A 26,566-nucleotide genomic window follows, 5' to 3' on the forward strand; every position below is an offset into this window, starting at 1 on the left:
ACTCTGACTGCTGTCTTGAGAATAGACTACAGGAAGTTAAGAGTGGAAACAGAAAGACCCACGAAAAAGCCATTGCAATTATCCATGAGATCAAGGAGGTGCCATTTCAAACGTGATCAGTAGTCAAGGTCTGAAAACATAAAGGCAAAGCCAACAGAATTTGCTAAGGGACCAAAGCTTCCAAAGTTTGGGGCCTAAGCAATCAATCTAAACAATGGAGCTGCCATTGATTGAAATAGGGAAGATTGAGAGAGGATCATCACTGGGGTGTGGAATATCAGAAGCTCAGTTTGGACTACTTATGCGATGCTAAAGTCACATGCAGTACAATTCTCCATCAGCAGACAGTAGAGTAGAAATGTTTCCTCTATTGCTCAGAAGAATTTCCCTTAGGATCCTTGAACTTTTCCCCATTTTATAATTTAATTTTCTGCTTCCTATAGAAACTTTGGAAGTCAGAAATTTGACTCCTTGTATCAAAGATTTTTTTTTAGTGAAAAGCTTAATTGACTAGAATATTCAGTAGATGTAAATATGTCAATGCAGAAATAGCACTGTAAACACCTCAAATCATAAAATATTTATTTGAAACAGAGAAATACTAAAAAATATCATTTCATGTCACAGAAAAAATGCTGGTTTATTATTGAACAACAATAAAACTAGTAAAATGGGTTTAAACCATTAAGCCAAATGAAGTTGATATATATTGCAATGTAAGTAAAATAACTAATCCCATGCCTTCTGTCCTAGTCTTCAGCATATCAACTGAAGCAGTGCTTTATCTGAAGTTTCTTAGTCACCAAAAAGGTAGGTCTGTTCCAAACAGACCTTAGTATCAACAAGAAAAGATTGTGTGGAGAGAAACTACTTGGCTGCATTTTCCACGTGCCTATTTTTATCTTTCTAGGCCTTCAGTCTCTTCAGATAAGAAAACAAGCAAATTTTTGATAAATAATAATTTACCATCATACTATGGCATAGGGTATATTCTTTCTTTATCCCCAATCTCTGAGGAAACAAACAATATGATGCTGCAGTTTATATAAAACAATTAAAAAGCTATACAATTAAGAAGCTGAGTCTATGACACTACTACGTAGGGTTTTGCACAGGCCTGGTCTATTGTCAGCATCTAATACCTGTTGTCCTTTTACATGACGCTGGGCTGCCTGCGTGTTGCAATCTAGATTGCAATCCAGGCCCCCTCCCAGTGATTCCAGATTGGGTTGCAGAAAACGGTGGTTAAGACTCTGCAGCAGAGGGCAACTCCGGGCTTTCTCCTGCAACCCAAGGCTTCCTGGCAGGCTACTCCTGCTGCCAGGCCAGCCCCCATTGTGGCCCTGCCCTCTGCGGCCCAGCCTGCAGCCAGCGCATCCCGCGGTAGGCTCGAGCTCCTGCGGGAGGATGGAGCCAGCGGAGAGCGTGGTCCCCAGGGGCCAGGGAAGGCAGGCTGGCTGAGCCGTTACCGGTCTGCGCAGTCAGGGCATCCTCTGTGTCCCGCCATGGCTCTCGGGAAGAAACTAAGTTGCTTATGGACCTTAGGTCTCTGTCTGGTAGCCAGTAAATCTCCCAAACTCCCTTCCATCACAGACCAGAGTTTCATAGACCAGTGTGTCAAGGCTCACAACGAAATGCGTGGCAAAGTCCACCCCCACGCGGCCAACATGAAACACATGGTGAGAAAGAACCCAGCTGGGATCTTATTTCTCAGGTTTACCCTAAGGTATCTGGGCGATTAATTTCATGGGCACAATGTGAATTCAGTCTAGACTTTCTGCAAGAAGCTAAAAATCATACAGGGGCTGGGCTGTGTACTACAGGGTGGTGCTGGAGAGAATGAGAAAGGAAAACTTGAAGCTGTTCCTTGCTTAGACTTAAATATGTGTGTGTGTGTGTGTGTGTGTGTGTGTGTGTGTGTGTGTGTAAAACATAACAACCAACAAACACTATTAATGTTCAGTTTTCCAATGTCTGTTTTTGACCTTCAAGTTCAATCATGGTCTGCCTCCTAAGATACAGATCACATTTTTTTCAGATGTTTTGCCCCTGAACCAAATGGATTGCCATCATTCTGCCTCTGACATAGGTTTCCTTACTGCTTGCCAGCTGTTAAACATGTGGTTCAGGCAAGTTTGCCACTAACATTTGTGGCTTAGAGGAAGAACAAACATAGAAGCCCACATACAGTCTCATTGTTTGCTCAGTAATTAAATCTTGATGGAGTAAAGAATATGTGGCGTAAGGATTTCATCTAACCTGTTAGGATTTGGATTTGATCAGAATAATTTTGCTCATTTTCATTCTATTATCAGTAACTAAATTTTAATCTTTTAGAAAATCATCAATGCTGCCAATTAAAATTAAAGGCAAACTTATAATGGGTGAATATCAATGTTTTGTATTTTAAATATTTTTTAATTTTTAGAAAATCTAATTAAGTCTTCTTACATGTTTTCATAAAATTGAAATTGTTCAGCATTGTAGTGTTCATACCCGTCAGTGGCCAAAGTAAAGAACAGATGCCATGCTTCACTAGGGCATACCATAGATCTACTTTAATCCCTACCTAATGGTAATGGAAATTCTTATCGTTGCAAAGTGTCACCCTTATCCCCAAAATGGGAACAACAAGAAGTGAGGAAGCAGATCCTGAGTAGTATTGATAAACAGTATTATATTATATAAGAAGATTGCTATCGTGCTGAAAGGAAAGATTTGACAAGTTGATCTGTTCTCTTACCTCAGAGCTTCCACAGTTCAAAACTTTCCTAGAGTCTGAACCAGTGTCTGTCTCCAATGTCAACAGCAACAATATTCACAAACCTATTTACCATTTACAGATGCCGCATGTTTTACAACTATGTGACAAAAGATGCAGACATTCAGTATTGTGGGTTACACTGAACCCATGCTAAGATTAGAATGACGGGAATCTTTTGTTTTATAATAAATTGTGTGTGTGTGTGTGTGTGTGTGTGTGTGTGTGTCTGCATGTGTGTAATATGCAATAGCCCATAAAGCCTGTGCCCAGAGCATGTAATCCTTCATACTGAGGTCTCAGGGTGGTATGAGTTTTAGTTATTATTATGGATGCAACCCATTTTCCAGCAATAAGTTTTATAAGAGTTCAGGCTGGGCTATGGTATGAAATGAACCTTGAAATTTCATGTATTTATTTTCATGAAACGAATTTCAGAGTAATATTTAGTTCTCACAGTGACAGGGGATAAAAATGTAATCTTTAACAGTTGGGGTACACTCCTTTCCCCATTATTAAACACACACACACACACACACACACACACACACACACACAAGCCTGGGGTTTTTGTTCAAAAATACAGGGGAAGCATCTTTAGGAATCAAGTCAATAATCATCATTATCTTTCCAAACTAGTCATGATCGGGATGCCAAAGAGGCTGCCCGTCCAGGTCTGGACAAGCTACTGCTCCCACAGTGATCCTATGGCACAGAAATCTTGGAGGCTGGGAAAACCATGTTAGAAATCCTAACTTCCTAGAACACTGTCCTCCCATGCCCTGTGATATCTTGCTGTATGTTGAAGGTTCTGATTCTGGTAGTAGCTCTTATGGTTAGCTTCTTAAGCTTTCTACTATGCCAAATTCTAGAGGCAAGGAATTATAGGGAGTCTATCTACCTGTTGGGAATATGTTCTTTGGAGTTCTGGAAATAGGAATGGGAAATGCAATGACCAAACTCTTAAAGAAACATATGCCCAAGAAGATGGAGCAAATCCATTTGCCCTATCTCTCCTGTTAAGTACAGCAGCGAAAAATCTTGTATAGTATATTTTTAAAAAGCTAATATAAAAAGATTCTTAAAGTGGGAGAGAAGAAAGCAGACAGATCAACTAGCGTCTACAAGGTTCAAGGAATGATACAAGGTGAGTTCCCTGGATTTCCTGTTTGACTCTTGTACATCCTGGACTAGGTACTAAACAGGTTTGAATCCAGAAATGTTAACGGATGCAGAGAATAAAAGCCTGCTTCCTCTTGCCAGAGAACCAGGAAAGTGGCAACCTAGTAAGGCAGACACCGTTTTTTACAATCACCGTCCTAGTCTGGACAAACACCGCAGGAGAAAACAACAACCCTCCCAACATTTTCAGCAAAGGCCAAGGGAAGAGCCTCGACTACCAGCCTGGCCTGACACTAATGAAGGACCACTCTCATCTCCTCTCCACCAGTGTTCTGTCAGAGGAGGCTAAGTGAAGAGGCTTCCAGGCCCCACCAGGCAGTAACAAGGTACCCCGCCTGCCCTGCCAGTGCTGAGTCAGAGCGTGGAGCCTGGACTTTCACTACCATCCAGCAGCAATAAAGGTGGTCCTCACAACAGCCCCTTCCCCAGGGTGTCCGTGAAGGCCATGTAACGACTTCCAGCCCCATCTCAAAGTAACGGGGTACCTCTTCCTCCACTGTGGTGTCAGCACAGGCCAAGTAGGGAGCTTAGATTTTCATCCCCACCTGGTGAGAACAAGGCACTGTCTCTCCCTGTGGGATAAAGTCAGCAGAATCAAATGGAAGCCTGGATGTCCATCTCCTTCCAGTGGTAAGCAGTGTCCTGCTCACAGTGAGGCTAAATAAGAGTGAATGGGGAGCCTGGACTTTCACCCACCAACCAGTAATACAGGGCTTTCCCCCAGTTGGATGAGTGTCAGGGAAGACCTATGAAAGCAGGAGGATTAAATAAGGTCTAGAGTCTCATAACATAAACCTCAAAATGTCAAGGATACAATAAAAAATCACCCATCTTACCAAGAAGAAGGAAATATCAACATGAATGAGAAAAGACGATAGATGCTAAAACCCAGATGACACTGATGTTTGAAGTACCTGACAAGGATTTAAAAGTGGGCATCACAAAAATGCTTCAAAGAGTCATTACAAAAATGCTTAAAACAAACCAAAAAATAAGTTTGAGGAAGGAAATGGAAGCTATAAAAAAGATTCAAATGGAAATTTTACAAATGAAAAACATAGTAAAAATTTAAAACTCATGGGATGGTTTCAATAGCAGAATGAATACGATAAAGAATGAACATGGAAAAAAAAACTGTGAACTTGAAAATAGAACAATGGAAATGACCAAATCTGACCAACAGAAAGAAAATAAATGGGGGGGGGGGGGTAAAATGAACAGAAATTCAGGGATGAGGAGACAATAATAATATATCTAAAATTCTTGTCATTGGAGCCCCAGAAGGAAGGGAGAAAGATGGGGAGGGGTAGAAAAATATATTAAGAAATAATGGATGAGACCTTCAAAATGTGGGTTAAGACATGAACAACATCTCTGAGTGATGATGAGCCCAAAGAAATTCATGCCAAGATACATCATAATCATACTCCAAAAACCTTAAGACAGAGAAACAAATCTTAAAAACAGCTGGGGAGAAACAACACATTATCTATTGGACAATAATAATTTCAATGTCATCAAATTTCTCAACCAAATTCATGGGTGCCGGAAGGAAGTGGCACAACATTTTCCATCTCAATATCAGTTTCAAAAAACAAAAAAGATTCATCCAAGAATTCTACCCAGAGAAAATATTCTTCAGGAATGAAGGTAAAATTAAGACATACTCAGCTTCAGGAATTAAGACAATTTGTCATCAGCAGACCTACCCAAAAAGGATACCTAAGGAAAGATCTTCAAACAGTAAGACGATAACACAAGAACTACTGCAATATCAGGAAAGAAGGAAAAAAAAGGCAAAGAGTAAAAGTATGAGTAAATATAATAAACTATTCCTCTCTTGTGTTTTCTAAATTATGTTTGACTGTTGAAGCAAAAATTATAATATTGATATATTATGTTATCAATGTCTTAATGTATGTAAATACATATTGTATGTAAATACAATAATTAATGTATGTATGTTATGTTATCAATGTCTTTAAGATAATTACATTATTGGTGGAGAGAGTAGTAAAGGGACCTACATGGAAGTACAGTAGGTCCCCCCTTATCCATGGGGGACATATTCCAAGACCTTCAGTGGAATCTTGAAACTGCAGATAGTACTGAACTCTATACATATATAAATATATACATACATACACACACACAAGTTTTCTGTTCATGTCTTTCACCTACAAATTTAATGCCTTTTCCATCTTCACTAAGCACTTATCACACACTATGACCACAACTTTTTCAGTTTGAGGTGTGGCAACAAAACTATCACAAATTTCTTCACAATTTCAAAGATAGATTCGTTCTTACCACAGATCTTACCAACCTCAACATACAATTTTTTTTTATTTCCTTATTAAGAACTTTCATATTTTCACCTAACAGAAGCATTTTATGGCTTGTCTTTGGCATACCCAAATTCCAAGCATCACTACTGTTGTACTTTGGTGCCATTGTAAAGTAAAATAAGGGTTACTTGAACACAAGCACTGTGATACCATCACAGTCAACCACGATGGGTACTAAATGACTAATAGGCAGGTAGTGTACATAATATTGATACGCTAGACTACAGGATGATTCACGTCTTGATGGGACAGAGGAGAACGACACAAGATTTCATCATAGTGCTCAGAATGCCATGCAATTTAAAACACAAATTATTTATTTCTGGAATTTTCCATTTAATATTGTTTCACGACAAGTAACTGAAACAATGGAAAGTAAAACCACAGATAAAGGAGACTACTGTAATATTTCTACATTTCAGACAAACTGTAAAATGCTCACACCATTAGATTGTGATTAGTTACATATATTAAGTAATACCAAAACAACCACTAAAACATCTATATAAAAATATATACTTAAATACTCTATGGACAAATCAAAGTGGAATTCTAAATAATGGTCAAGTAACTCACAGGAAGGCAGGACAGTGAAACAGGAATGAAAACTAGAGGGGTTAAATAAAAACTAATAAAATCGAAATAGTATAAATACATCAATTTAAAAACAGAGATTGGCAGCATCGATTCAAACAAATAAAAACCCCAAACAAATCAATAAGCTATAACCAAGAAATTCACTTCAAATAAAATACGAGGTAGTTTGAAAATAAAAGGATGCGCATATCACGCAAACATTAATCAAAAGAAAGCAGAAGTAGATTTATTAATATCACGTGAAACAGATTTCAGAGCAAAAACAATACTAGAGAATGGCATTACATAATGATAAACTGATCAATCCATCACAAAGAAATTGTAATAAAATTTTAGATTCCCCAAACAACACATGTTTAAATTACAGGAACGAAAGCCAATATAAGTATAAAAAGAAATAGAAAAGTTCTCAACTACATTTGGAGATTTCAATACTCTTCTCTCAGCAATCAGACAGAAAATCAGCAAGAATAAGAACAACTTAATATTAAACAACTAAGATCTCATTAACACTTATAGAACACTCCACTCAACAACTAGAGAATAGGCACATTCTTATCAAGTGCCTATGGAATATTAACCAAGACTGACCATATCCTGAACTATAAAATAAAAACTCACCAACTAAAGAGAATTGAAACTATATAGATAATGTTCTCAGAACACAATGATATCAAAACAGTTATCTACAGCAAAAACTAACAAGAAACTTTTTAAGTACTTGGAAATTAAACACACTTGTAAATAATACATGAGTCAAAGAGGAAGTCTCAAGGAAAATTTAAATATATATAACATTATATATAATTATATTATGCATTTCATATATATGTGTGTGTGTGTGTATATATATATATATATATATATATATATATATATATATATATATATATATAATGCAATATATTAAAACCTATTCAGTGCAGTAAAGGAAGTGCTGAGAGGAAAATGTGTAGCACTAAGTGGTTATATTAAAAAAGAGGAAAGCTCTTAAGTGGAGAATCTAAATTCTACCTAAAGAAGAGAAAAAGTAAAATACAAGCAGATGGAAAAAAAATAATAAAGAAGAGAAGAAATCAACGAAGTTGCAAATAGAAAAAAAATCAATGGAATAAAAATCTTATTCTTTAAAAAGATCAATATATAAACAATGGCACAAATTACCAATATCAGGAATGAATCTGGGATAGCATTATAGACCCTGCACACATATACTATGGACAACTCTACACACGTTTGACAAAAGATAGTGAACCTTCACCTAAATTTTACACCTTATACAAAAATTAACACAAAAGGAAACACATATTGAAATGGAAAAACCTAAAAATATAAAACTTTTAAAAGAAAAAGTGGGGAAAGTTCTCAGGACCTACATCTCGATGAAGCTTCCTAATACAGTGGATCACTTTGATTAAACATGACACCAAAATCACAGCAACAAAAGAAAAAGTCAATAACTTGACCCTCATCAAAATTAAAAATTTATGTTCTTTAAAATACCTTGTTAAGAAATGAAAAGACAACCTACAGACTAGGCAAAATATATAAAAACCACCTATCTCAGAAAAAACTACTGTATAGAATATATAAAGAACTCAAAACTCAACTGTAAAAAACAAAAACAAAAACAAAAAAAAAGCAAATTAAAAAAAAAACAACAATGTGATATCACCACCAAACAATTAGAAAAGCTAAAAATAAAAAATAGTGCCAATTTCAAATACTGGAGAAAATGTGGAGAAACTATATCTATCATACTTTGCTGGTGGAAACATAAAATAGTACAGCCACTCTTGAAAATAGTTTTGCATTTGGTTGGTTGCCTCTTTATTTTTTTGATGGTTTCTTTTGTTGTGCAGCAGCTTTTTAATTTGATAAGTCCCATATGACCCAGCAATCCTTCTCCTGGGTATATACCCCCAAAAATCTGAAAACATTTATCTGAGTAGACATATGTGATCTGACGTTCACAGCAGCTTTATTTATGGTGGCCAAAACATAGAAACAACCAAAGTGTCCTTCAATAGATGATTAGATAAAGAAGACGTGGTACATATACACAACGGAATACTACTCTGCCATAAGAAAAGATGAAATAGTGCCATTTGTGACAACATGGATGGATCCTGGACACTTTTTCCTTTTCCTTTTATCTTAGAAGAAGAAAAACATATTGATACACAAAAACCTGATCATACATATTCATTGCAGCTTTATTTGTAATAGCCCAAACTTGTAAATATCCAAATTTCCATCAATAATTGAAGGTTAAACAAACCATGGTATACACATACCATAGCATACTTCTCAGCAATAAAAAGGAACATACTAATGACGCATGAAACAGTGTAGATGGATCTCGAGGGAATTATGTTGAGTTAACAGAAAGCCAACTTCAAAATAGTTACATACTCTGAAATTCTACTTATATAATATTCTTGAAATGACAAAATTATAGAGATAGAGAACACATTAGTGACTGTCATGGATTAGGCACAGGGTGGTGGAGTGAGTATGAACTTAAAGGGTTAGCATGAGGGATCACTGCGGTGATGGGAGAGTTCTGTATCTTCATTGTGGGGCTGGTTATTTCAATTTACCCATGCGAAAATATTGCATACAACTACACAAACACAATAAATGCACGCCAAACTATTGAAATCTTAAGGTCTGTTGATTGTATTAATGTCAACATCTTGATTTTTATATTGTACTATAATTACATAAATAATTACTAGTAGTGAAACTATGAAGTTTATACAGGACCTCTGTGAACTACTTTTGTAAATTCTTGTGAACCTACAATTAGTTTAAAATAAAAATGCTTTTAAAAACCATCTTTCCAATAACAGCTACATTAAGACATTGTCACTTTTCTCAAAAATTGTTTCTTGGACTCTGTTCTGTTCCCCCTAGGCTATTTGTTTCTCCTTGTGCTAATACCATAAAGTCTTTAATGTAGCTTTATGATGTCTTGATATCTGGTAGAGCAAGTCCCATAGCTTTGTTTTACTTTTTAAAAATTGCCTTAGTTGCTGTTGGTTCTCTGAATTGCCATATGAATTTTATAATAAATTTCCACTAAGAAAAATCTACTTGAATTTTCATTAAAAGTGAATTAAATATCAAGATCAACATTTTTTACAATATTGAATCTTCCAGTCCATGAACATTACATACTCTTCCATTTATTTAAGTCTTAAAATTTCTCTTAATGATGTTTTTTTACCTTTCAATGTAGAGATCTTTTTATATCAGTAATTTATTGAATTTATTTAAACATATTTGATATTTTCCATGCTATTTGTTTCTGGAGTATATAAGAAAATACAATTTTGTATATTTTTCTGGTATCTAGCAACTTTGATAATTTCACTTATTTCTTATAGTTTTGTTTGTACATTCATATGAAATTTCTGTGTACCCAGTCATGTCATCTGTAAATAATGATAAATCCAATCATTATGTAGTTTATATATCTTTTGTCTTATATATTTATAGTGTACATATTTTATTATACTACGTAACCTCCAGTACATTAAATCAGAAATTAATGAGACATCTTGTTTCATTCCCAATTTTGTGTGAAAGTTTTCTATATTTCACCATTTTATATTGATGTTTTTTTGTTTTTGCAGATACTTTTGATCAAATTAAGGATATGCTATGCCTAGTGTTCTAAGAGGCTTTTTTCCCTTTTAAATTATAAATGGGTACTCCTCCTTTACTTATGATATATTTGCATGACCATCTGAATTACTAGACTGAAGTCTGACTTACTTCGATCATATTTAATTATATGTTGAGGCCGTCTGCTAGGTACTGGAAATACAAAGATGAATTGTGAGAGAGTGGGTCATAGAACGTTTCTGAAGCAGAACTAGAAAAAAAAAAAAAAGGACTAACAGTAAACATGAAATAGAAATTATATTAATAATAAATTTAAATAAAATTTGATCATCGTCATTAGAATAACTTCAATCCAAACAAATATGGACAATTAACTGAATTATTTTTATCTTTCAGACCTGGGATGAAGGTTTAGCAAAGGCTGCTAAAGCATGGGCAAACAAGTGCAAATTTGCACACAACACCTGTTTAGGAAAATCATATGAATGCCATCCGATTTTTGAATATGTTGGAGAAAATATCTGGTTAGGAGGATTAAGCATATTTACACCGAAATTTGCTGTTGTTGCTTGGTATAATGAAACTGAATATTATGATTATAGTAGTTTATCATGTACCGCAGTTTGTGGCCATTATACACAGGTAAATATTTAACATTTTATTGATTAGCTCTTATTTATACACATTTTAATCACAAGACAAGGTTTTTAGCATTTTCTTTTAAGCTTCTTTTGAGTATCCAGGAAACTCACTGTCATTTGAAAGATATTTTTATTGGATATAGAATTCTATGGAGTTTTGTTTTTTTCTGAACTTTTAAAATTATTCCACTGTCATCTTACCTGCCTTATTTCCAACTACAAGTCTACTATAATCCTTTTTTTTTTTTCCTGTGTATGTAATGTGTCTTTTTTCGATGATTGACTAAAATGTTTTCTCTAATATGGGTCTGGAGCAATTTCAAAATGCACTAAAGTTTTCTTCATGTTTTTGTGCTATAGTTTACTGGGTTTCTTGTAACTGTAGGTCTATAATTTAAATCAAATTTGGAAAAATGCTGACGAATGTTTCTTGAGATATTTCTGTCACTCTCTCTCACTTCTGTCTTCTCAGAGTCCAGTTATTCTTTAGGCCATTTGAGCTCCCACAGTTTATTAATGCTTTCTTCTCTTTTTTCTTGAATTTTTTTCACTCTGTGATTAACTTTATATAGTCTGACTGATGTATATTTAAGTTCATTCATCTTTTCTTCTGTAATGTTTAATCTACTATTAATAACATTTACTTTTAGTTTATTTTTCATCTTAGATGTGAAAGTTTACATCTCTAAAAGTTTTATTTTTGCCTTTTTTATATCATCAGTAACTATATCTAGAATGTTTAATCTTTCATCTAGCTTTTTAACCATATGGGATACAGTGATATTAATTAATGTTTTCCCTGATAATACTAGCATCTATGTTAGTTCTAGTGTAGTTAGGACAAACTGATTTTTCCTCTTCATTAGAGTTTATTAATTCCTAAAATATTCTAAAGGAGTGGGTATTTTAAGGATCTTGCTTCATCTCATTTAATTAAGTGGGAAACTAGCTCAGAATCAATCTGACTCTCCAAAACTACACACATGATTAAAAGCAAAACTCATCTTTTCTCAGTTCACTGGGTTTTTACTGCACTCTGCTGCCTCTCAAAGAGCCATTAAAATATATTTTGCAAAAATGCTGATTATGGCTACACCCAGGCCCTAGGAAACAGTGACAAATACATCATTTTATAAAATATGTCAATACATTGCCTTAATTGAATTGTGAAATAAATAACTTCAAAAAATTCATTTGTGCTGTCAAATCTACATTAATTTTTCTTGGATTATTTTGTTTTACAAATGGAATAAATAAGTATTTTTCCCATTGTCCATTGGTGAAATGGAGGAAAATTCCATTCTGTCATTATCACAAAGGAATGCTAATGTTTTCACCTTTTTATCTCTCTCCTACTGTCTTGTTTTTCCAGAGGAATCTTTTTCTTTTGGACGACTGCTATTCTTTGTAACTAAACAAAAATAAAGTTCACTACCCTCATGGCAGGCTGTTTTTTGTTTTTTTGTTTTTTGTGTTTTTTTTTTGCAATAAACTCAATGTGTACCTAATCTCTATCCCTACCTGTCTCATGATTTTACAGAGGTAAGAATATGGTTAAGACCGCAAAATTTTAAATGTGATCATAAACTAAGTAGAATGTTTCAGAGAAAAAAATGAAAGGTAATTATTGTTTTCATTTATTGTGAAATGAAATCATTTCATTGATTTTAATACTGTTTGTATGATATACCCATTGGGAAAATAAAAATCTATTTCATAAATCATCTAGAAATAATTAATATTTTGGCTATATATTACATTCTTTTGATTTATGAAGATTTAGTTAGTAGTCTTCAAAAAAACAGCCTTTAAAAATTTAAACTAAATATTCGAAATTAAGAAAAAAGTAACCAATACGTATTTGGGTACATTCATTTTTTGTAGCATGACAAAGATTATACCTATTCCCATAATGCACTGTTGCATAGAGTTATTTGGCATATTTTATTTAAAAATTCCTTTCCTTACAGGTAGTTTGGGCCAATTCATATAAAGTTGGTTGTGCAATTACAATGTGTTCTCACCTTGGGGAAGCTGAAACTGCAATATTTGTATGTAACTACGGACCTGCGTAAGTTATTTTGCTATTAAAAATATTTTATATAGAAATAAATGTTATGAATTGTTTCCAAAAATAGAATCTTATATTAAAAAGACAACTATATTTTGGTAAATGAAGTCTACCTCTATAATGCTGAACAAAAGCAATAGATGAAAATAGAAAATGGTAAGAAAATATAACCTTGTGTACAGAATTATATCTGTCATGAAATATTAAACTTGAGAGTGAAATGATGGAGATTGTTTGTTAAGTAAAAAAAGATAATATAAAATACATTGCCACACTAATGTCTAAATTCTGGGAAACAAAATAGATGGGTATATTATATAGCATAACTGGAATGAGTAAATAATTGGGAGTGATGGTAAAAAGCACATCTTCTAAGAAAAACTATCATAATTTTTCATTGCCTAGCTGAGAATTATACATCTAAACAGCACTACAATATAAGCCTAATGAAAGGCTCCAAAACAAAACTTGAACTTTGATTGCAATGAATCATACAAGAAAGAAAATAAAATCTACTAATAATCCACTCTTTAACAAACAAAAACTTTTAAATAAAATATAGAAAAGATGAAAAAACTGGCAAAAAATAAATGTAGGGGGTTGGTAAAAAGAAGCTGAGCCTTGCTAAAATTACTATGGAGAGGTACAAATGTGTATATTTCTTTCTATATTTTCGGCCACGCCCTCTCAGAAGCAGAAACAAGAATGATAAATGCATAACTTAACAAGAAGGGAAACAAAGGACAGATGAAACAAATAAAATAAATAAGAAAATGATAGCCTCATCCCTACCTATATCAATAATCCCATCCAATCTAAGCAGTACAAACACCCAAAGGAAAAGGCAGAAATTATGAGACTGGAAAAGAAATCCAAAACCAATTATACCTTGCCTACAAGAAGCAAACTTTAAATATAAAGACACAAATAGATGAAAAGAAAAAGGATGGGAAAAGGTTTACAATGCTAACAGTCAAAACAAAGCTGCAGTATCTATATTAATACCAGATAATATAGACTTCAGAGCAAAAAAATGTTACAGGGATTTTAAAAACAAGGCCATTACAAAATGATAATGGGGTTAATTAATTAATCAAGAGGCAACTTGGAAAAAGTGGGGAAAATTCCTCAAAAGACACAAATTATATAGGAGAAATAAAATGAAAAGATAACTACAGAGCAAAATCTCTTACATCGGTACAAAAATTCTAAACAAAATTTAGCAATGCAACAATACAGTAAAAGCACAATATACCTTGTCCAAATGAAGTTTATTCCAGGAATGTAGGGTTGGTTTAACATCCTAAAATCAATCCAATGTAATTCGCCATATTACTCAACCTAAGAATGAAGATTCCATAACACATACATTCTGTTATATATATATATATATATATATATATATATATATATATATATATATATATTCATCTTCGTGTTTTCGTATTGTTTCAAATAACCCCTTAAAATATTTTTTAAAATTCTTAGCTCACAGACTGCACTAAAACAGACCACAGGACCATGTGGCCTGTGGGCCACACTCTGCTGACTGCTGGTTTATAGGTCCATATAGAAAATCCAATGGAATCTATGAAAACTGTTCTAGAACTAATAAATAAATTTGGCAGTTTTTCGGGAAACAAGATCAAAATACAAAACTTAATTACATATCCATATATTAGCAATGAATAAGCATAAGTTAAATTAAAATGACATTACCATTTATAACAGCATCAAAAAATAGAAATTACTTAAGGATAAATCTGTCAGAAGGCATGACAGACCTGAACACTGAAAATTATATAACATTCACGAGAAAAATTAACACAGACACAAATAATTAGAGAGATACACCTTATTAACGTTAAAAGACATAAAATATACAAGTCCGTTTGCAATTTAAATTTTGCTTATTCCATTTACAAAAACAAGATAATCCCAGTGTTCTACAACAAAAAATATGTGACTGTCACAAACTTAATTACACTGGGATCCATCTAATTTGTGTTCCACAGAATATGACTGTCAATATAAACGGGATACCGCGTAAAGAACAGTTTTAATAGTTTTTGAAAAATTTTTTTAACAAAAGAAATGAGCATAAAATTTGGAGAAAAGTCATTATTTTTCCTTTTCAACACTCATGATCTAGTGAGTAACCAAAACCACTTGCATATATGAATGCAATTAGAGAAATTAATAGCCACTTGGCTAATCAATGTTTTTCTTTTTTACAGAGGAAATTTTCCAAATGTGCCCCCTTACGCTAAAGGAGTACCCTGCTCTATGTGCGAGGAAGAAGAAACTTGCGTAAAGAAGCTCTGCAGTAAGCAAAGAGGAAAAAAAAATATTTGTAGTATTTCATTTGAAGAGCAGTCTCCATAAATTCATTACATTTTAAAAATTAGCTCTCCTCAAGTTTACAGAGAATTTATGAATGAGATTGTATTGTTACTATATGATGAAATGAATCATTTGTCATAAATTATCATATTTAAACTCAGATGATCTTTCCCTTCTTCACTGATGATTTTCCCCCTCAGGCTAAAGAACAGAAAGGAGTGAAGAATAACTGGGACCAGCATGCTGCTACACGTTATATAATTGCTGCTATACAAATAACTCTTAGTGAAAATGTTTCTTATTTGTATTTGCTTCCATTTGCCTCCTCTCATTAGTTATTATTAAAATAGTGACTCACTCAGAGGTAATACATTAACCAATGTCCAAATTAATTGTGATCTATTTTTTTTATTTTTTAAAGTATAGCTATCGCAGTAGATATGAAGAGGTTTTCATTTGCACTTCTCTAATGACTAATGGTGTTAAACATCTTTTCGTGTGCTTCTTACCACTCGTATTTAATTGTGATTTAAATCTAATGTTTCTCTTCCATCATCAGCCTTTTAGTTCTCAGAACGAAGATACCTTTTACCAATAAGTATATAAATTCTTGATTGAGGACAGAATGAAATGGGTGAAAGGAGAAGACGATTTAGAAAAAACAAAAAATAATGTGATGCCACAAAATAAGACAGACACAAAAAAAATACATATTAAATGATTCTATTTCTTATAAAGTTCTAAATCAGAAAAAAACTATTTTACATTTGGAGACAGGATAGCAGTTACCTTTGGAGAGGAAAGAGAAGTTAGTAATTAGAAGAGGATAACAGATGGTTACCTAGGTGTGTCCACTTTGTAAAAATTCATCCAACTTTCCATTTATGAGGTATGTGTGTTCCTATATTCATTTTATACTTCAATTAAAGAGTAAATTAGAAGTACATTCCCTCTAATTTCAAAACTCCTTTAAGGCAACTTAAAAGATAAACTTATTGGCATTATCTCCCACTTGAAAACTAATGTTTTCTAGTCAAAGAGAGATAAAGATAACAATAATACACTCTTCATTTTTCAGTTCCCCTTCCTGCCCAATATCCAACATATTGTCATTTCTTTCCTGAAATAGCACAGTCACCCACTTCTCTTCCTACTCTATTCCAAAATGTTTTACACAAAGAAAATCAGATCAAATCACTTCTTAAAATTACTCCATTTCTTCATATTGCAAATAAAGAAAAATCTGACTACAACATGTGGCCACAAGCCAAAGCATGACCTGGCACTTGCCTCTGTCTCCTACCATACTTTTTATTAACCTCCCTTTGACACACTAACCTCCATTATCACCACCTTCAAATACTCCAAACTCTTTCTAATAATCCCAGCATCTGAATCACCTGTGGGTCCGTTTCTAATTTTAAGATTGTTTCATTTCTCTTCGTTTTCATAACATGCTCTGTTTCTTGGTGTCGCACATTCTCTTTACAATTCCTCCCCTCCTTACGTGCATATGCCACTCCTCCCATCAAGAACTGGAGCTTATTTCTCCTCCCCTTGAACAAGGACTTGACATTGTGCCAGTTCTAGGCCTAGCCTTTAAGAGACCTGGCAGCTTTGGCATTTGCTCTCCTGGAACCTCCACCGCATTTGGAGAAATCCATGCTCTCCTGCAGCAGAGGTCCCCCTGAGAAAGGCCAGGGAAGAGGAGAGGTCATCTTTCTGTTTCAACCCCAACTGAGCTCCAGTGAAATGCAACCATAACATTGAACCCTGATGACCCTACGTATAACAGAGGAATTGCCTAGCAGAGCCAGACAACCCAGATAACTGTGAGAAATAATAATCAATTGTTGTTTTAAGCCATTAAGTTCTGGAAGTTTGTTTCACGGCAGTAGTTTGCAGAAACACTTGGTATGACTACGAAGTTCTTATTAAACACCTAACAACACGTGTAAAACAACAATGTAGAGAATTCTCCCTTTTCCTCTGCTGAACAGATGGACACAGGGTCGTTCACCTTATCCAAACACAACTTAGTCAAGGCTGGGATACAGTTTATGTAAAGCTTGGCTGCCCCTCTTTCAAGGGTGCAGACTTGGAGGGTTTTCCACTGAGACCCTAGTGGGTTCACTGTTGCCTTCCCTTGGTGGGTTCTGAATTCCAATCCCTTATTACTTGAGCACACTGAAATTAGTAAAAAACAAAAAGAAAGAAAGGAAAAAAGAAAAATCTGCTTTGACTTCAAGAGAGTTTCAGCCTCCTGCCCCTCACAGGTTCAAAATTAAACTAATAGCTTGAGTACAAAATGGGTATCTCCTAGGTTCATTTCTTCCACCTCTACGTCTCACCTGAATCTTGAGGTACTCAGTTCTCCAATTTTCTCTCTCTAGCCTTGCAAGGTCAACAAAAACTCTGCTGCTTTCTCTGTTTCCCAAAAATCGGCCTCTGCCAGAGCTAAGCCAAGATTTTCAGTCCTACACGTGGGCCCAGAATCAAAAAGTGGCCCCAGAGAAAGAGCAACTTGCTTAGCAATGGCCCACCTCTCTACGGATCTCCACTCTGAAAGCTTCACGCTCCAGTCTTTGTTGCTTTAGCAAATCTCTGATGTTCTGAAACATTGTTTTGTCGTATTTTATTTGGATTTTCTAGCTGCGCTTGATGATAGCTTTTGTCTATCACAAACTATTACTTCAGCAGGTACTGACAATGGTCACCGAAACAACACCACACAAGCAGCATATGTTACAATAAACTTTGACACCTGGTAGGAGGTGTTCTCCCAATTTGTTCTTTTCCAAACTATTCAGAAATTTGGGGCTGTTCTTGGCCCTTTCCTCTTGCAAATTAATGTTGCGATAAACTTATCAATTCCACAGAAAGACCTTGAGATTTTGGTTGGAATTACATTGAAATTATAGATAAATTTAAGAAGAATTAATATCTTTAGAGCATTGGCTATTTATATTAATAAAGATCATTTTCTGGGGTCTATTTTTCGACATCTTTCAGTTAAGTTTTGACTTTCTCAGTAAATATCTTGCACCATCAAACTAGATTACTTAGTGACATGTATTTGTTACTGCAATAAGTGGTATTTTAAAATATTTCCTAATTGATTTTTGCTAATTTATAGAAATATAAATTATTTTATATTAACCTATTATCCAAAAATCTTATGTAATTCTCTTATTATTTCTAATAGTTTGTTGATTCTCTTGGATTTTCTGTAAAAGTCATGTTATCCATAAAAAATGCAAGTTTGGTTCTGTCTTCCAATCTTTATATCAGTTATTTATTTTACCTATATGAATACCAGTGACTTCTGTAGTGCATCGTTGAACATGAGCTGTAATTGGAGACACATATTCTCTTGTTCCTGTCGTTAGGTTAGGGATATGTTTCATCATTACACATATTAGCTTTAGATTGTTTTTAATTAGTCCTCATTGCCAAGTTATGGAAGTTTCCTTATTTTGCTTTGAGCTTTTACCTTGAATGAATGTTTCATTTTACCAGATTTTTTTCTGCACCTCTTGAAATTATCCCAATTATTTTTCCCGTTAATGTCTTAATATTGTAAACTATATTAAAACATTTATATCTTTTTTTTTTTCTTTTTGGAAACAGTTTTGGAAGCAATACTTGGTAACTTTAACTTTATTTTTTTTTAATTTGTGTTTTCAATGCCTCTTTGAATAAATACAATTTTTAAAAAATTGGTCCATTTCACTAATATTTTCTAATTATTGTAAAGAGATAGGTATGTGGTAGTTTTCTAATTTTTTAAATCTTTTATCATACCTATTTCTCTTTTCCTTTTGTTTATTTATTATTTCCCTTGTTCTTATTTTTAAACCACTTTATTTAGGCATGTTTGAATACAAAAAGCTGTACATAAATTTAATGTATACAACATAACTGGTGAGATTTATACTTTTATATAGGTACTGGGAGTTAAGTGATGGCCTAGTAATCCAATTTTAAACTATTATTTCATTCCCATGATAAATCCAACTTGTTCATGAGATTTCTTTTACAGATGGCTAGATTCTTGTTAATATTTTACTTGTCATTTTTGCACTTAATTTTAGAATTATCAGTGGCTTGTAACGCTCCTTCATTTCTGCTCATATGATTTTGATTTCAAGACTGTGTAGCAGTCTCATTAAAGATTGAAAATTGGGAACATTATTCTTAATATTTTGATTACAGTTTGTGTAGGATTCCAATTACTTATTTTTTGAATGTTGGGGAAAAGCTTTCTGTAAAATAATTTTGTTCCAGGGTGTGGTGTGTGTGTGTGTATGTATGTGTGTGTGTTTTGATTTAATTATTTTCCATATTATGTGATATTTAGGTTTTGATTGGAAATTAGAAAATTCTTTTTGTCCAAGTTTTAATGAAATTCTTTTATATTATTTCTGCCTTATCTGTTGTGTTCCATTTATTTAATTCCTACAACTTGATTTGTGCCTTTTCTTAATTTTGTTGATGGGTGGTTATAGAAAGCTAACTTTTAGCTTTGTTGATTTTCTTTTTGAGAGACAGGACATATAGTATAAAGGTTAAATATATAAGCCTTGGAGTCAGATGGCTTAACTCAGGAGGTAACTGTGAGGATTAAGTATGATAAATCAAACAAAGCGATTTGAGCCCCAAATAAAGTAAGCTCTTAATAAATTTCAGTTATTATTATAGTTAGGTTCCTCACTATTTTCTATCTTTTGACTAAGTTTATTTTTTTCATAACACTAATAATGCTCTGAAATGATACTTTTCATTCATTTTTATTTATTTATTCCATTTTAAAATTGAGGAGAGATTTTCTCCCCTAGTTTTCTGTAAGGAACTTTCTTTTTTCCTGACAACCATTTATATCCAAAGGCTGAAATCTTGCACACTACCTAGACATTCAAAAAATAAATAAATGAATTTTTTTAATGACACTAATTCCTAACAAGAATCCTGTTAGAATGCAGGAAAAAAGTACTCTGGGGAAACACATACAGCAAAATTTGGAAGACTCTAGGTACCCAAAACTCAGCAAGAAGGAAATCTTTGGCAGAGTGCCAAAAATAAAGTTAACTGCTGGATATAGTTTTGTCTATGTTTGTTTTCTGTGCTTTCAATATGATAGATATTCTAGAAATATTTGTGTACATGACATTTTGACAAGGGGCACCATATAGATTTTTAAGGACTGTGGGAGCTGCGGAGGAAGCTTTCATTTTCTTACAGCCAAACTAAGTTTTCTAAGTTGATTATCTTATTCTAAAAGTCATAAAAGCAAGTGAATGCTTTTAATTTTATAATATGTTTTTTCTATTTTAGAAAATAGAGAACTTGATAAACCTGAACGTAAGTATCAAAATATTTCAGCTTTGATTCAATTATTTCCCCTCTTTGAAACTAAACTGAACTCTTAATCATTATGTTTTATTGACAGAATATCCATATTGGAATCCATTGGGGAAGGCACCTCCACAGAAAGCATGTCATCTACTGTGCCTAATTTATGTTCTGCTGAGAATATTTTAAGTGTCATTTATGTACAACAGAAATTCTCAAGCATAACAAGAAAGGAACTATATGGCTAAATCTAACTCCCATCATTTTCATAATTAAAATTTCTTCTTTCTTGTCTGTTGTCTAAATTTAATGTCTGTTTTTAATTCAAAAAACGTATTGCAGTATAGAAGAAGGGTAGCAGCAAAAACAGAAATCTTAAGGTTATTTTATTAAATTACAATTTTACGTGTATCAAAAGAGTCCCATTCTCTAATATTCTAGGTTGCATTTTTTATTACAGTAGATCTAAGGAATCAAATATTCCAGATATTAGGTACTTTCCTTATATACCAGTAATTTCCTTTAAGAATATCACCAACAGTACCCAAAAACAAAATGTTATTAAAGTAAGTTTTAGATAGCACATCATGCTATATTATGTAGATAATATTTGGGGAAATGGATGAGAACAGATTAAATTCAAAAAGGGAAATCAATTAAATTTTAAAACTTTGAAAGGTAAAGGTATGTTTTAAAAATTAAAATTAAAATCACATTCTTTTAAGAGATTTTATTTTAAAATATTCCCTGTATTAAAAAAACAGAATTCAGATAGCATATCTTTTAAGCCCCTATAAAAAATTATCTGTAGTATAGTTAACATCTCTACAAACAAAAGAATTGCTCAATTCTGGCATTTGTCTTGTCTGAAGACAAAGAAAAAAACCACACACACACAGCAGATTATTCAATTAATTCCATTTTAAAATTCATTATGTTGAATTGTTGACTCTCGTGACTAAATTATCAGATCTTTTTCATCTTGAATAAAGCAACCACCAATTTCCCTAAGCTATAAACACCAAAAAACATTTTTAATGTATTTTAACATCACTGAGAGTTATTTTGTATATAATGCCAAATACGTAGGAATTTCCACATTGCTGGGTGATTGATGCTAGTGTTCAATAAAAGCTAAGCGATTTTTGTATTTCAAACTTGCTTGTATTCGATTTCTCCAGAGAAACAGAATCAACAGGGGGGAGATTGAGAGAGAGAGACAAAAAGAGAAAAAGAGAGAGAAAAGGGAGAGATTTTTAGGAATTGATTTAAAGGGTGTTGTGGCCAGCAAGTCCAAAATCTACAGGGCAAGCTGGCAGGATGGAGATTCCATTAAGAGCTGCTGCTATTGCAGTCTTGACTCTGAAGCCTGGAAAATAAGGCAGAATCTCTTTGTTGCAGTCTAACAGCAATATTCCTTCGTCAGGAAATCTGTCTTTGCTCTTAAAGCCTTCAGCTGATTGGATGTGCCCCACCCACATTATACAGGATAACTTGCTTTACTTAAAGTCAACTGATTATAAATGTTAATCACACTGTTACAACAATATCTAGACTAGTGCTGAACTAAACACGAGCCACCATAGTCTAGCCACATTGACACATAAAATTCACCATCACACTGCTATTTTTTTGGTATCATATACATGGAGTCATTATCATTTTAATAAATTATCACTAACTATTGCATTATTAAATTTTGAATTAATTGATAATTACTCCTTAATTTGCAGTTTGAAACAGTCTAAAGTTAAATTGACACTTATAGAGTATACTTTTCTACCTGTTGTATTGTCTTTGTGGATTTTCAATTAAACCTTTTCATTTATAATTTAAATATCCTCTGATTTTTTAATATAATTCCTTCCTTACTTTTTCAGACTCCTTATTCATCCAAGCACACATACATTCTTTAAGTCAGATTAACTGAAAAGCTACAGACCACGTATAAAATAAATGTTTACAGAATAATAGTCTGATTTTCTAGGCATACTCATCATTTTTCACCTCTTTTCTCTGTCTTTCTTTTTACCAACTGAATTACAAAATTGATGCCAGGTAAGTCCCTCAAAAATGATGAGTTCAAAACTCCTAAAATAGTTTGCATCTTCAAATTATAAATTGTATGTTAAATAGCATCAAGGCTTTAGAGTGCTGTCCTACACTTAGACATGTAAAGTAATCCTTTCTTCCAGGAACTCATTGGAGGTCATATTCTCAGGCACCTAGCATTCCTTTGTGGGTCAGTGATTTCACTTAATGCAGTTTGGGCCATCTTAAGAATACACAGAGAACTTTACAAAAGAACTTTACTAAAATAGTTACTAAATATAAAAAGTTAGTGTACATCATAGTGGTTAGACATTTATGCAATTTAAGAAGTGATCCACCTGATTAGTCTAGTACCCACCTGGCACTATGCATAGTTATTACCATATCATTGACTATATTCCCTATGCTTTACTTTATATCCCTATTACAATTTTGTAACTACCAATTTGTACTTCTTAATACTTTCCCCATTTTCACCCTGTCACCCAACACCCCTCCCATCTGACAACAATCAAAATATTCTCTGTAACTATGAGTTGGTTTCTGTTTTGTTTATTTTGTTCTTCAGGTTCCACATATAAGCAAAACCACATTGCATCTGTATTTCTCTGTCTTACACTCCACTTAGCACAATACCCTCCACATCTACCCATGCCACCACAGATGGCAAAAACCCATTCTCTTCCAAGGCCGAGCAATATTCCATTGTATATATGTACCACCTCCTCTTTATCTATTCATCCATCGAACACCCAGGCCACCTCCACATCTTGGCCATTGTAAACAATGATGCAATGAACAGCATTTTGTGTTTCTTTGGATAAATACCCAGAAGTGGGAATTTATTTACTGGGTCCTTCCTTGTCTCTTGTTATAGCCTTTGTTTTAAAGTCTATTTGTCAGGTATAAGTAATGCTAACCCAGCTATTTCTTTTTGTTTCCATTTTCATGAAATATCTCCTTTCATGCCTTTACTTTCACTCTGTGTGTACCATTCAATCTGAAGTGAGTCTCTTGTAGGCAGCATATGTAAGCATTTTGTATTCTTATCCATTTAGCCACCCCATCTTTTGATTGAAACATTTAATTCATTTACACTTAAGTAATTGTTGATAGATATGTAGTTATTGCCTGCTTTATTATTCATATTTTTTATCTTTTTTTTTTTTCTTAAGGAAGTCCCTCTAACATTCTTTCTATACTGGTTTGGTTGTGATGAACTCCTTTAGCTTTTACATGTCTGGGAAGCCGTTTATCTGTCCTTTGATTCTAAATGATAACTTTGATGGGTAATCTTTGTTGTAGGTCCTTGCTTTTCATCTCTTAGATATTTCATGCCAATCCCTTCTGGCTTGCAAAGTTTCTGTTGAGAAATCAGCTGACAGCCTATGGGAGCTCCCTTATAGGTAACTAACTACTTTTCTCTTGCTGCGTATAAGATTCTGTCTGTCTTTAACTTTTGGCATTTTAATAATGGTGGGCCTCTTTAGGTTCATCTTCTTTGGGACTTTTGTGCTTCCTGGGCTTATATGTCCATTGCCTTTGACAAGTTAGGGAAGTTTTCTGTCATTATTTCTTCAAATAGGTTTTTAATTCCTTGGTCTCTTGCTTCTCTTTCTGATACCCCTGTGAGGAGAATATTGGTACACTTCATGTTGTCCCAGAGGCCCCTTAAACTATCCTCACTTTTTTGGATTCTTTTTTTTTTTTTTGCTGTTCTGATTTGTTTTCTGCTACTTTATCTTCTAAACCGCTGATCCTCCACTTCATCTAATCTACTGTTGATTCTCTCTAAAGTATCCTTTGTTTCAATTATTGTATTCTTTATTTCTGACTGTTTTTTTTTTATGTTTTTTATCTCCATTTTTTGTTTCCCATCTTTTTGTTGAAGTTCTCCTTGAGATCATTGAACATCCTTATAACCAATGTTTGGAACTGTGCATCTAGTACATTGCCTGTCTCTATTTTGTTTAGTTCTTTTCTGGTGCTTTGTTCTGTTCTTTTATTTGGGACATTGTTGTCATGCAGCAGCCTACCCGTCTGTCCCCTCGTACCTACCCCTAAAGAAAGGAGAGTCTGTGAGACTAATCCTTTCAGGGACTTTGCTTCACCTTTGTGCTTACACCTTATGTCTCCCTGTTTAGCCCCAGGGGATGGCTGGTCAGCCAATGATGGGTAAGATTCCCTCAGAAGGGAGCAACCTAAGCCAGGCGCAGCTGCATGGGGACCAACAGGAGAACCCACAGAGTTGATAGAGGTGGGCATAGACTCCCACCTTCCCCCAGCTAAGGAGAGCTTCTGCCTTTGTGGCTGCATTCCTTCCCACAACCTGCTTGGGAAGAGATTCAATGACGTGTTAACATCAGTTCTCCATCTATTCATATCAGTAAGTTTCAGCATAAAGGTTTTGGCCCTTGGGGAAGTACATCCTGAAACTTACGGTTCCACTGCTGGCAGGAAAGGGTGATTAGTTTGAATCAGTTTCCTAGTATAATGTATGAAATTCACAGAACATGGAGAAAACAATGTTACTTCCTTGTGTGTACATCAATAAAAGCCACAAGGTGGCCCGATTCGGGGCTCTCAGTCCTTTGAGGCTGTGAGGCCCTTGGGCCCCTGTTTCATAACCTTCTTGATTTCAGTTTCTTTCTTAACCTTCCGCCGCCCCTTCTCTTTCGTCATTGCTTGTGTTGCCCTGGACACGACAGGACATGTTCCATTGTCTCCCCATTTTGGCTGCCTCTCGGTGTTTGTTTCTAAGTATTAGGTATCGCTGCTATCTCTCCTGGTCTTAATAGAGTGGCCTTATGTAGTAGGTGTCCTGTAGGTCCCCTTAGTGCAGTCTTCCTGATCACCTGAGCTGAGTACTCCAGGTGTATCCCTTGTGTGGGTGGTGTGTGACCTCCTGTTGTAGTTGAGCCTTGTTAGCTGTTTGCACATCAATGGGAGGGATTGTTCCTTGGTTTGATTGGTTGTGAGGACCCGCCATGACTACAGTGGAGGACTTGTTATGCTGGGGCTGACCTACAGAGCAGGATTCACTTTAGCAGGCCTACATATTTGTGATACAAAGTATATGCATTTTCTTTCATGCTTTCTGTAAATCTTGGATGATCAGAACTCAAAAATGTCCAGTTTGCACCCTAAAAACAACGTTAAGTTTTTTAAAGCTTAATTATATTTAAATATTTAAAATCTATATGAAGTAAAATACAACTAATACTAATTTTAAATATTCAATTTTTGTTATATGGCATGGTATACTTTTACAATTTTAAAAAAGGGTATATTTAAAGAACATTTAGAAACCACACAGTCTTCAACTAATAAAATAGGAAAATAAAGGAACTAATCTGCCAATGAATCAAACTCTAATTAGAACAATCCTTTTATAAGAATTAGAGAAAGAAAAGATTAAGTTATTCCGTTCAGAATTATCACATTCCTAAATACAGAAATAAAGCTATTGATCCACACAAACATATACTGCAAGTTGATAAACTGTGATCACCCTTTCACTTGGTCATTTAACAACCAATATCACATAAATTAAAACCTAATTTTAACCTAATTAGAGCATAAAAGC

The 26,566-nt window shown here is 34.1% G+C and overlaps 1 protein-coding gene across 1 annotated transcript; it reads left to right on the forward strand.

The window, feature by feature from the left end:
- The first annotated feature begins 1,505 nt into the window (after window positions 1–1,505).
- LOC117028026 (GLIPR1-like protein 1) lies at window positions 1,506–21,117 on the forward strand. The gene is made up of 5 exons (XM_033116150.1): window positions 1,506–1,679; window positions 10,918–11,163; window positions 13,133–13,233; window positions 15,471–15,559; window positions 21,026–21,117. Exons 1-5 carry the CDS (start codon window positions 1,506–1,508, stop codon window positions 21,115–21,117), a joined length of 702 nt encoding a protein of 233 aa, XP_032972041.1.
- Window positions 21,118–26,566: the final 5,449 nt, after the last annotated feature.

The sequence above is a fragment of the Rhinolophus ferrumequinum genome, chromosome 10 (genome assembly GCF_004115265.2).
Source record: "Rhinolophus ferrumequinum isolate MPI-CBG mRhiFer1 chromosome 10, mRhiFer1_v1.p, whole genome shotgun sequence".
NCBI lineage: Eukaryota > Metazoa > Chordata > Mammalia > Chiroptera > Rhinolophidae > Rhinolophus > Rhinolophus ferrumequinum.